Genomic DNA, 11,461 nt, shown 5'->3' with positions numbered 1-11,461 from the left:
TTGCTGGCCACCCCCATTGGTGGTTCTGCCCCTCCCTCTGGCCCTGGGGCCCCTCCCATCCCCGGTCTAGATAAGGCCAGCCCAGGACTGCCTCTTCTGGCAGTAGGCACTGGGCTGGAATGGGGCTACCTGGCTCCCCATGGCAGTGGGTGCTGCTGCTTTTGGGGCTGCTGCTCCCTCCCGCTGCCCCCTTCTGGCTCCTCAATGTGCTCTTCCCCCCGCACACCACGCCCAAGGCTGAACTCAGTAACCACACAAGGCCTGTCATCCTAGGTAAGCCCCCACTAGGTCCCTGATGCATCAAACGAGACCTTGGGGACCCTGGGTCCTAACACCTGACAGCATCAGATGCTGTCAAGGTTCTTCCGCCTCCACCATCAGCCCTCATGCCAGACTTGGTACGGGGAAGGGTCAAGGGTTTGCTCTACAGAGACACTGCCCCTTTCCCTTCACACTATTCTGTCTCCAGGTTGTCTTCTTCAGGGGTTTGGGATGGGGTGGTGGTCGGCGAATGGGATGCAGTTTGCCTACGGCTTTGGACAGGGCAGCGTGAGCTGTGGCCAACTCCAGACACACTGGATACTGGGTTAAGCCCCACTGCTTCCTTGGCTTCTGCCTTACCAAGGACAAGACACCTAGTCCAGGACAGGACAGCAGAGGTCCAGAAAGGCCTGCCCCTTGCTCTAGGCCCAGCCCCTGTTCCCCTGTACCTATTTGTTCTCTCTTTGGACTTTGGCAATAATGGAAAGCCAAGCTGGATGTTTGTTTTGTGGGGGCGGAGGGCAGCGGCCTTGGTTCCTGCACCTTCCCTGCCTGAAGGGAGTCTGGAATTTGCAGAACTGGTGGGACTTTAAGAAGTGTGACGGAGAGAGGATAAGTGTCACCAGAACCCTGAGGGTGCGGGAGATGGAGGGGTGGGCTTTCTTGGTGATAGGGTTCGGGGTGTGGAGAGAAGCTAAGTCCAGACAGAACAAAAGCTGGTGCCCACAGTACCTGGCTGCCTGGGGAATCGTCTAGAAGCCAAGCTGGATAAACCAGATGTGGTGAACTGGTTGTGCTACCGCAAGACAGAGGACTTCTTCACCATCTTCCTGGATCTCAATATGTTTCTACCCCTTGGGGTGGACTGCTGGATTGATAATACCAGGTATGTCCCATGTGCCCTACCTAGCCCCTACACATTACCCTTCGGCTGCTGGCTGCTAAATGTCCCACTGTCCCTAGGGTTGTCTACAATCGCAGCTCTGGGCGCGTGTCCAATGCTCCTGGTGTACAGATCCGTGTCCCTGGCTTTGGCAAGACCTACTCTGTTGAGTACTTAGACGACAACAAGCTAGCAGGTGTGTGTGCTCGGGGAAAGGCAGGAAAGAAGGGGCTCTTCTTGGCTATCAGGCTGGCCTAGCGGTGTCATGGACAGAGCCCCCTATGTTGCTGCCTCCCCGCAGGTTACATGCACACACTGGTCCAGAATCTGGTTAACAATGGGTATGTGCGGGATGAGACGGTGCGGGCCGCACCCTATGACTGGCGTTTGGAACCCAGTAAGTGCTTGCAGGCGAGGGGCCGGGGTATGACAGGTGGTCCCAGACCCTAACTGTCCTGATGTCTACCCGTCTCCAGGCCAGCAAGAGGAATATTACCAGAAGCTGGCAGGGCTGGTAGAGGAGATGCATGCTGCGTACGGGAAGCCTGTCTTCCTTATTGGGCACAGCCTGGGCTGCCTACATGTGCTGTATTTCTTACTGCATCAGCCTCAGTCCTGGAAAGACCGCTTCATTGATGGTTTTATCTCTCTTGGGGCTCCATGGGGTGGCTCTGTCAAGCCCATGCTGGTCCTGGCCTCAGGTGAGGAGCTTTTGATCGCTGGTGTCCTGTGTGGGGTGAGGAAGGGATGAAGCAGATCACAGAGCTGGCTGTCACTCCAACTGTGCTCACAGTGTCGCCCAGGGAAATTGTCTGTGGGGCATACTGGCTGCCCAGCTCCTTGAAGACAGTACCATTAGGATGTCCTCTTGCAGAGTCTTTAGTGATGATAGGGAGGTGATGGAGGAAGTCAATCCCAGTAGTCTGTCAGCTTCTGATTTGTTCTAGGTAGCCCCAAGTCCTCTGGCTTTCAGCTGCTTTTTGCTCCCTGGAGCCCCATGCCCAGGAATCTGTTTTATCGAGGACGTATTTGCCACAGCATGGCCAGACCTCATGCTCTGTGTTTTTGAGTAGCTTCCTCAGGAACCCAACACTAATACAGCCACCACTCACTGAGTACCGTTTTATACTGGGCACAGCAAGGCCCAGCCTTCACTGTGGAAGTTCACAGTCTAGCGAGTAACTCACCAGACTATGTCACTTACTGTAAACAGACACCATCTAATCCTCCAAAAATACAATCCTGTGACCACTGTGCAGCATAGGCCCCGTACAGGACCTGAGGAAGAATAGCCAGTACACACGCATGCACACACACACACACACACCACAGATCTCACTCTCTTTAACTGACACACTGTTTGAGGCTCCATAGCTCTGGCTTACAGAAGTAGCAACATGGCCTCTTCAAGCTTGAGCACCTGACTGGACACCAGGCCTGCTTTGGTCTGGGTCTTGGAATCAAGGTCAGGACAGGGCCCGGACAGGGCTGAGTGCTTCCTGTCCCACCGGGCTCTGTATCCACAGGCGACAACCAGGGCATCCCGATCATGTCCAGCATCAAGCTGAGAGAGGAGCAGCGCATCACCACGACGTCACCCTGGATGTTTCCAGCCCGCCAGGTCTGGCCTGAAGACCACGTGTTCATTTCCACCCCAAACTTCAACTACACAGGCCAAGACTTCAAGCGTTTTTTTGAGGATCTGCATTTTGAAGAAGGATGGTACATGTGGCTGCAGTCACGAGACCTACTGGCGGGCCTCCCTGCACCTGGTGTGGAAGTGTACTGTCTGTATGGTGTGGGTCTGCCCACACCCGGCACCTACATCTATGACCATAGCTTCCCCTACAAAGACCCGGTGGCTGCGCTCTACGAGGATGGGGATGACACCGTCGCCACACGAAGCACTGAGCTCTGTGGCCGGTGGCGGGGCCGCCAGTCACAGCCTGTGCACCTGCTGCCCATGAATGGGACCGAGCATCTCAACATGGTCTTCAGCAATAACACACTGGAACATATCAATGCCATTCTCCTGGGTGCCTACCGTCATGGTACTCCTGCGTCCCCCACTGCCAGCCCAGGTCCCCCACCCGCTGAATAAAGACCTTTGCTGTTATAAGTCCTGTGAGTTGTGGGTTTAAATGGAAGGCACTACTAGGATCCTTAGATTCATGTATCACCCAACCCAGAGGCGCACGAGGTGAGATGGGCTTTGCTAAGCCTGCCATTGAACTGAACAATGAGAGGTATAGCATCTCATTGCCCTGGTTGAGTTGCTCAGAAAGCCTGCCCTTTGCCTTCCTTCACAGTACCTGTGCCAATATTCAAATATAGGTACAGCTGTTGGAATGGGACACAGAGACATATGATTCGAATTCTAGTTGGATAAGAGTTTAAAATGGGACCAGGGTGGTGGTGGTACATGCCTTTAATCCCAGCATTTTGGAGGTGGAGGCAGGCGGATCTCTGTGAGTTCGAGGCCAGCCTGATCTATATAGTTCCAGGACAGCCAGGGCCACATAGACCTTGTCTCAAAAACAATAAATAAATAAATATGGCTGGGCGATGGTGGTGCACACGTTTTTAATCCCAGCACTAAGGAGACAGAGACAGGCAGATTTCTGAGTTTGAGGCCAACCTGGTCTACAAAGTGAGTTTCAGGACAGCCAGGGCTATACAGAGAAACCCTGCCTCGAAAAAACAAGACTAAACTAAATAAATCAATAGAGTTTATGATATGGGAGCTGAGAGCTGGAAATCTGTTAAAAATGTAAAATTGGGGCTGGAGAGATGGCTCTGAGTTAAGAGCACTGGCTGCTCCTCCAGAGAGGTCCTGAGTTCATTTCCCAGCCCAGGAACCATAGGTTGGCTCATAACCAACCATCTATAATGAGATCTGGTGCCCTCTTCTGGCATGCAAGCAGAACACAATGGTCTACAGAGCTAGTTCCAGGACAGCTAGGGTTAAACAGAAACCCTGTCTCGAATAAACAAGTAAGTAAATAAGTAAATAAATAAATATCTTTAGAGCTAGGTGATGGCACTACATGTTTTTAATCTCTGCATTCAGGCCAGCCTGGTCTACAGATTGAGTTCCAGCACAGCCAGGGCTACATGGAGCAACCCTGTCTCAAAAACCAAAAAGAAAAAGTCTAGGAAGCTTGGGATCTAAAAGAATGGCAATTCAGCTAAAGAAGGCTTAATTTGGGGCTGGAGAGATGGCTCAGAAGTTAAGAGCACTTGTTGCACTTGCAGAGGACCTGGGTTTGGCTCCCAGCACCCACATGGTACACCAAATGGTCCACAATCATTCGTTCCAGGGAATCTAATGCCCTTTTCTGACCTTGGTGGGCACCTGGCATCACTAGAACACAATTAAACCTAAAAGGGCTTCATTTATACTTCAAGAGTTATGTGTTAGGGGGCTGGAGAGATGGCTCAGTGGTTAAGAGCATTGCCTGCTCTTCCAAAGGTCCTGAGTTCAATTCCCAGCAACCACATGGTGGCTCACAACCATCTGTAATGAGGTCTGGTGCCCTCTTCTGGCCTGCAGGCATACACACAGATAGAATACTGTATACATAATAAATAAATAAATAAATATTAAAAAAAAAGAGTTATGTGTTGGAGTGTTTTGCCTGCATATATGTATGGGCTTGCAGTCAGATAAGAGGCGGATGGAGGAACTGAGGAGCGACATGGAAGACCTGGCAAGGGGTACAACAGCCCCTTCCTCAAGCTCCCTGGAACCAGAGGCAAAGGTGAAAGTGAAACAGAAGCCGCACAAAGCGCCTGCAGCCTCTGAACTGGGGTGGAGGTGAAACCGAAAGCGGGAAGCCCTAAGCGTCCTGTACAACCCCACCGACGCCGAAAGCTTTTCTGCTTCGCCCCACGGGCTTCACTCTTTTCATCTGATCGACCCCCGGATCTCAGCTGGCTTCCCTGACCCGAGATGCTGAAGCAGGCAGTGGAACACAGAGGAGGCTTCTCTTTCGAGAACTGCCAGAGGTGAAGGGGGAGTGGAGTTCTAGTTGAGAGCTGTCGACAGTAGGCGGCCTTTTTTTACTGGTGGAAGTGGGGGAGCCTTATGTTGGGTGACCAAGTAGGGGCTTAACCCAGGAGAGGAGGAAAGCAGAGATAGTTTGGGGGGCCGGTTCAAGGGCTCTCCCTAGAAGCAGAATTGAAACGTGAGTCACCCCACTGTTTGCAGGAATGCATCCTTGGAACAAGTCCTGTCGGGCCTTCGGGTCCCTCATGCACGCAAGACCGGGACTACCATCGCGGGACTCGTGTTCCGAGTGAGCAGGGCGATAGGACTGGAGGGTTAGGTTGGCGCCACAGCGGAGATCGCGTGGGCACTAAGGCTGGGCTCTTCCTCTGCAGGATGGAGTTATTCTGGGCGCCGATACGCGGGCCACTAACGATTCGGTCGTGGTTGACAAAAGCTGCGAGAAGATCCACTTCATCGCTCCCAAAATCTAGTAAGAATCCCCAGCTCAGTCCCCACACTCAGACAAACGCTGCACTGTCTGTCACTCACGCCCTCCTCTGTCCCTGCACGTCCCAGTCTACACCCACCATCCTTTTCCCCTCAGCTGCTGTGGGGCTGGAGTAGCTGCAGATACTGAGATGACCACGCGGATGGCAGCTTCCAAGATGGAGCTACACGCACTGTCCACCGGTCGTGAGCCTCGGGTGGCCACGGTCACCCGTATCCTGCGCCAGACACTCTTCCGGTGAGGAGGTGGGGTAAAGATGACCCCTAGCGGGGGTCATTTACTTGCAGGTAGGCGGGGTTGACGGGGTGGGGCGGGGAGCGGCGCAAGGAAAAGACGAGGCTGCTTCTTGCGGAAGAAGCCAGGCCGGTGTGGCCAAAACTGAGTTCCGGAAGAAGCCACATCAATCATAGAACGCCAGGTCACAGGAAGGGGAGGGACTCAGACCTAGAACTGGCATAAGAGGCGGAGCCGGCTCCAGTTGGCACTAACAGCGCCCGCTTATCCACAGGTACCAAGGCCACGTGGGAGCATCACTGATCGTGGGCGGGGTTGATCTGACCGGGCCACAACTCTATGGAGTACACCCCCACGGTTCCTACAGCCGTCTGCTCTTTACGGCCCTGGGTGAGTGCTTCCCTCCTTTTCCCACGAATCCTGCCCCTGCAACACTACCTTCAAGGTTTGTTCCCCAGAGTAGGCAGCAACAGCTGACTTCAGATGCCCCTTTCCACCTGTAGGCTCTGGACAGGATGCAGCCTTGGCACTATTGGAGGACCGGTTCCAGCCCAACATGACGGTGAGCGACTTCTGTCCATTACTTCATGCTCACAGGTGGGGAGTGTAAAACAAAATAGAACAAAACAAAAAACCTGGCCAAGTAAGGAAGGCTTGGAGGGGAAGAAGGTGACACCTGAGTAGGGACCGAATAATGCTGAAGGTCCAGTCAGTAACCAAGCTTAGACTTCTGAGAGATGCTCACAAATGATCGTTAACTGAAGGAAGAGGTAAAGCCCAGTGTGGTTCTATATGAGGTTTGAGGTCTGGACTTCGGAGTGCGATAGAAATTGGCGACTGTGTGCTTCAGGAATAACTAAGGCCCAGAGAGACACTTAGTGACAGAGGACTAGATTGGTGGGTGAGAAGACCGCCGGAAGGGCCCTGGAAGTGTAAGGGACACTGAGAAGCTTGTACAGGGGGACCAGTGGGTGGAGGCAACACGAGGTTTGGGGAGAAAGCAAGTCAGAAGCCGAGGGACTGGAATTTTGACTGGCAGGAGAGAAAGGAGGTTGGGCTTGCACAAATGGCCGACTGTCTAGGCTTCAAGATTAACAAAGTCCCCAGGTTAGTGTGAGGCCACACCAGGCTCCCTAACCTCATTCACACTATCACAGCTGGAGGCTGCCCAAGAGCTGTTGGTGGAAGCCATCACTGCAGGGATCCTGGGTGACCTGGGCTCTGGAGGCAGCGTGGATGCGTGTGTGATCACTGCAGCAGGTGCCAAGCTGCTGCGGACACTGAGCTCACCCACAAAGCCCGTGCAGAGGTAGGAGCAGGGGAAGGGAGGACCGCTGGCCGGGAGGACTGCCAGGCTGCAGGCTGAAGGGCTACACGCTGAAGGGCTGCACACTGAAGGGCTGCACGCTGAAGGGCTGGCCCTCCTCTCTTCTAGAGCTGCCCGGTACCACTTTGCTCCTGGAACCACAGCTGTCCTGACCCAGGAAGTGAGGCCCCTGAACCTGGAGCTTCTGGAGGAAACCGTGCAGGCCATGGAGGTGGAATAAAGTGGCCTAAGACTTAGAGCTTGGAACAAGGGGGAATAAACCCGGGAAATACAAACACTTAAACAAAAGACTCTTGTCATTTTTGAGAGGAGTGGGACAAAGAGCCATAGGAGCTTTGTGCCTGGAGCATCTAAGGACCACAGGCCTGGTTCCTTCATCACCTCAGGGGTCTGTCTAGGATCCCAGCTCTAGTCAATACTACAGGCTTTGAGGTGGAAAGCTACATCCTGCCATCCCAAACCTAATTCCACACGGTGGAAGCATACCCCACCAGTCTCCATCTTGAACGACCCCATGGACAGCCCCTACTCATTGCCATTCCCTGGCTTATCAGTGCTGCCCTATTGCCACCAAGTCCACCCTGGGTTCTAAGGGGGCTAAACTGCTGATAGAGCAACTGTTCCAGGACTCTAAGGCTGGTGGCAAGTTCTCAGCAAGCACCCCTCATCCACCTACAGTGCCTCTAACTTTATGGCACCCCTCAAATGACCTGGCATGTGTGAACCACTGGTGAAAAGCTGAGCCTTGTCTGCACATGCGGGGCTGTGAGTAGGGAGATGGATTCCAAGCTCTCTGGGCTGAAAGGGGTCGTGAACTCATGGGGGAAGATGGCACATTTAACAAGAAATTTTTGCTAAGCATCCACCGAGGGCCCAGCCCCTGGGTTGCTGCTGGGAACATCCTGCTCTCAGAGTAGCTAAGCCCCACTGGGTCTTCAGAATGAATAAGCCACATTCTCCAGAGAGGTTCTTCTCCTCCAGGCTGGACATCTTTGGCCCCTGACTTTGTGTTCCCTGACATTTTATTATGAAAAAATGTATATGCAGTAGTAAAGTTAAGGGAACAGCTCACTAAGCATCCAAATGTCCATCAGGTTATAATTCATATTTTGCTGGAATTGATCTTATTTCTTATTGCACTTTTTAGACTGGGGTATTATTTTTTCTAAATATTTATTTATTCATTTTACATCCCGACTGCCTTTACCCTCCTTCTCCTCCTCCCAGTCCGTCCCCTAGGCTGAGGTATTCTTGAGTCAGTCAAAGCCTTTGATATTCTAGAAAAATTCAAGCCAACTCACCTGTTGCAACTCTGCACACAGAGACACCATCTCTCCATTGATTTAGTTCAGCCTGGAGCTCAATAACAAAAGCACTGTGGACAGTTCTTGCCCATGGCAATCTGGGGTCTAGAAACAGATGTCCCGGCTGTCACTCTTGTGCTTCCAACTTCAGTCCAGAGTCTGTCCCTGAGGGCTCACTCACACTTTTGGCAATATAGGCCTTAGAACTGTCCCATCCCCTCTCTGGGCAAACCTCTGACTCCTGTTCCACACTGATGAGGAATCCGAGATGATGTCTGTTAAGATTGAGAATCTCCATCCCTGGCCTTCACGGCAGAGGCACCAGTCATGGTACCTGTATGTTCTGAGCAGGCTTCTCTGGGAATCCAGGACTTCTGACAGCCCTGGGAAACTTCATAATTCCCAGCCACCAGTTTGTTATTTTACACCTAGTTACACATATGTCCTTAGTTTCCAGTGACCAACACTTGGGCTAGGAGGTGGCTCAGAAAGCCAATAGGAAGGCAAGGCTTGGGGAGCCACCTCCCCAAGGTGGGAGCCTCACACCTGGATACTTGATAATTCCAAGGACTTTGGCCTAAGAAGACCTCTCCTAGGCTGGTGTGGGAGTGTGTTAAGACCACACAGCTGGCCTAGTCTCAAGCCTAAGGCCCAAGGACAAGGATACCCATAAATAAAGCCAAGCCATTCTCAACTTCATTATCTTCCACAATGTTACTGCTCAGCCTAACCCTTAGCCTGGTCCTCCTTGGGTCCTCCTGGGGTAAGTGGGCTGGGAACCAATCCTGGCCGATCAACTTAGGGCAACTTAGCTTCCAGCTCCTGTTTAGGGGACCAGAGAAGTCGGCCTGGCTAGAAGGAAAGTGGACAGTACAGGCAAAGGAAAACTAATGTACTTAGGCTAAAAAAAAAAAAAAAATGAGTCAGACGATTGAGCCAGACCTGAAAAAACATGGAAGGAAGATATGTATAGTCTAAGCAAAGCAGACTAACAGAAGGCCAAGGAGATGACCCCAGAGATCAGGGAGAAAGGTGGCCTGGAGAATATCAGCACCAGGCTGGTGGATGTGATGTGCACAGGGTTTGAGGGCTGGTAGGATAGGGTAGCCGAGACAGCTGTGTATACCTAAAAGGCACTCAGGAGTAGGGCTAGTGAGAAATCCTCGTGATCTGGATCCCTCTGGAATACACAGCGTGGGGGCCTTGAGCGAGAAGGGATGGCGAGGTGGGCTGGGATGTGGATACTCACCACCCTACTATGCCCAGGCTGTGGTGTTCCTGCCATCACACCTGCATTGAGCTACAGCCAGAGGATTGTCAATGGGCAGAACGCAGTGTCAGGCTCCTGGCCCTGGCAGGTGTCTCTACAGGTACACGCTCTAGGGGTGGGTCAGGGTCCTGTATGTTTTATGCCTATGGGTAACTGAAGCCCATTCACGTATGACTTTTGACCCTAGGAAACCAATGGCTTCCACTTCTGTGGTGGTTCTCTCATCAGCCAGAACTGGGTAGTCACTGCTGCCCACTGTGGAGTTGTGTGAGTGTAACCTACCTGCCCTGCCCAGTCTCTCTCTTCTTCCTTGTAGCATCCCTGCTACATACTACACATACTACGGTCCTGTAGCGCCTGTACAGCGCCTGTACTATACCTGTAGCATACCACGGGACAGTCCGCAAGCCAGGCACGGGGGCTGGAGATTGAAACACACAAATACACAGAGACAGAGGTCATCCCTGAATTCCCCAAGAATGCCCCCTTTAATGTGTTCAGGGGCAGCTTATATAGTGCTCTGGTCATACCCCAGCTCTCAGAATCTTTCAGCTGCAGACCAATCAGAACCCACTCCCCTGCCATCAGGGTCTCGTGCTCAGAGCAGCTGCAGGCTCCTCAGAGCAGAAGAAAACAAGTTCTTTACAGGAATTTCAGGGTCTGAATTCCCATTTCCATTATCCTTGCAGTGCTAGACGACACTTAGTTGTTTTGGGAGAATATGACCGATCTTCCAATGCCGAGCCTGTGCAAGTGCGCTCCATCTCGAAGGTAAGTCCCTGGCTGCACGTGTACAAAGGACAATGGGCTTTAGGTGGTCTCCTTTGGACACAGAAACTCAAGCATACCCTGACCTACCCCTCGGCGCCAACCTTGGGTACCGCATGCTCCAGCTTCCCATGGCTCTCTCCTGGCTCCGTAGGTCATCACACACCCTAACTGGGACCCCAACACTCTGAACAATGATGTGACCCTCCTGAAGCTCGCCTCACCAGCCCAGTACACGGCACGAATCTCACCGGTCTGCCTGGCTTCCTCCAATGAGGCACTGCCTGAAGGCCTCAAATGTGTCACCACTGGCTGGGGCCGCACCAGTGGTGTGGGTAAGAACTTGGGTGAGAACGAGGGGAGCCTGGAAGAAGCATCCTGGGCCAGCCTGACCACCTTTCTTGGCCCACAGGCAACGTAACACCAGCACGTCTGCAGCAAGCAGTTCTACCCCTGGTCACTGTGAGCCAGTGTCAGCAGTACTGGGGTTCAGGTGTTACTGACTCCATGATCTGTGCAGGAGCCTCGGGTGTCTCTTCATGTCAGGTAAGCACAGGCACCCTGTCCTCTGTACTGTCCCATGGGATACTTCCTCAACTGCCATCTCAACTTTCCCCCTTTCCTTCCCTTTCAGGGTGACTCAGGAGGCCCCCTTGTCTGCCAGAAAGGAAATGCCTGGGTGCTAGTTGGCATTGTCTCCTGGGGCACTGAGAACTGCAATGTGAAGGCCCCAGCCGTATATGCCCGCGTGAGCAAGTTCAGCACTTGGATCAACCAGGTCATGGCCTACAACTAAACTGTCTGCAGATCCTTTCCCCATCCCAATTCAATAAAGACACCAGGCTCAGTTCTTTTGTGTAGCCTTGTCCTCCGTCTTGGCTTAGTGGAAAGGAGAGGCTCTCAGGGGCTCTCCCC

The 11,461-nt window shown here is 52.8% G+C and overlaps 3 protein-coding genes across 3 annotated transcripts; all 3 read left to right on the top strand.

The window, feature by feature from the left end:
• The first annotated feature begins 84 nt into the window (after window positions 1–84).
• On the top strand, window positions 85–3,263 carry Lcat (lecithin-cholesterol acyltransferase). Its single transcript, XM_041650155.1, has 6 exons — window positions 85–273; window positions 991–1,147; window positions 1,225–1,340; window positions 1,446–1,541; window positions 1,621–1,845; window positions 2,671–3,263. The coding sequence occupies exons 1-6, from the start codon at window positions 120–122 to the stop codon at window positions 3,243–3,245; spliced, it is 1,323 nt and encodes a 440-aa protein (XP_041506089.1). The 5' UTR covers window positions 85–119; the 3' UTR covers window positions 3,246–3,263.
• Window positions 3,264–4,944: 1,681 nt separating this feature from the next.
• Window positions 4,945–7,486, top strand: Psmb10 (proteasome 20S subunit beta 10). Its single transcript, XM_041650481.1, has 8 exons — window positions 4,945–5,152; window positions 5,355–5,442; window positions 5,528–5,625; window positions 5,740–5,880; window positions 6,152–6,267; window positions 6,381–6,439; window positions 7,035–7,186; window positions 7,313–7,486. The coding sequence occupies exons 1-8, from the start codon at window positions 5,097–5,099 to the stop codon at window positions 7,422–7,424; spliced, it is 822 nt and encodes a 273-aa protein (XP_041506415.1). The 5' UTR covers window positions 4,945–5,096; the 3' UTR covers window positions 7,425–7,486.
• A 1,730-nt stretch (window positions 7,487–9,216) lies between these two features.
• Window positions 9,217–11,371, top strand: Ctrl (chymotrypsin like). Its single transcript, XM_041650736.1, has 7 exons — window positions 9,217–9,271; window positions 9,775–9,878; window positions 9,966–10,045; window positions 10,468–10,549; window positions 10,701–10,881; window positions 10,959–11,092; window positions 11,181–11,371. The coding sequence occupies exons 1-7, from the start codon at window positions 9,220–9,222 to the stop codon at window positions 11,340–11,342; spliced, it is 795 nt and encodes a 264-aa protein (XP_041506670.1). The 5' UTR covers window positions 9,217–9,219; the 3' UTR covers window positions 11,343–11,371.
• The last annotated feature ends 90 nt before the right edge of the window (window positions 11,372–11,461 follow it).

Source organism: Microtus oregoni, unplaced genomic scaffold, assembly GCF_018167655.1.
Source record: "Microtus oregoni isolate MIOR12 unplaced genomic scaffold, Mior012 000004F_ref0000308, whole genome shotgun sequence".
Taxonomy (NCBI): Eukaryota; Metazoa; Chordata; class Mammalia; order Rodentia; family Cricetidae; genus Microtus; species Microtus oregoni.
Note: the sequence above shows the minus strand (reverse complement) of the source record. Positions and strands in the feature narration are given on the sequence as shown.

Excerpts from the sequence above, each read along its gene's own strand:
- Ctrl (XM_041650736.1), top strand. The coding sequence starts at position 9,220 with ATGTTACTGCTCAGCCTAACCCTTAGCCTGGTCCTCCTTGGGTCCTCC. Across the intron at positions 9,879-9,965 it reads CCTGGCAGGTGTCTCTACAG|GAAACCAATGGCTTCCACTT; the intron begins GTACACGCTCTA and ends TTTTGACCCTAG. Across the intron at positions 10,046-10,467 it reads GCTGCCCACTGTGGAGTTGT|TGCTAGACGACACTTAGTTG; the intron begins GTGAGTGTAACC and ends TTATCCTTGCAG.
- Lcat (XM_041650155.1), top strand. The coding sequence starts at position 120 with ATGGGGCTACCTGGCTCCCCATGGCAGTGGGTGCTGCTGCTTTTGGGG. Across the intron at positions 1,148-1,224 it reads TGCTGGATTGATAATACCAG|GGTTGTCTACAATCGCAGCT; the intron begins GTATGTCCCATG and ends CACTGTCCCTAG. Across the intron at positions 1,341-1,445 it reads AGACGACAACAAGCTAGCAG|GTTACATGCACACACTGGTC; the intron begins GTGTGTGTGCTC and ends GCCTCCCCGCAG.
- Psmb10 (XM_041650481.1), top strand. The coding sequence starts at position 5,097 with ATGCTGAAGCAGGCAGTGGAACACAGAGGAGGCTTCTCTTTCGAGAAC. Across the intron at positions 6,440-7,034 it reads GGTTCCAGCCCAACATGACG|CTGGAGGCTGCCCAAGAGCT; the intron begins GTGAGCGACTTC and ends ACACTATCACAG. Across the intron at positions 7,187-7,312 it reads CCCACAAAGCCCGTGCAGAG|AGCTGCCCGGTACCACTTTG; the intron begins GTAGGAGCAGGG and ends CCTCTCTTCTAG.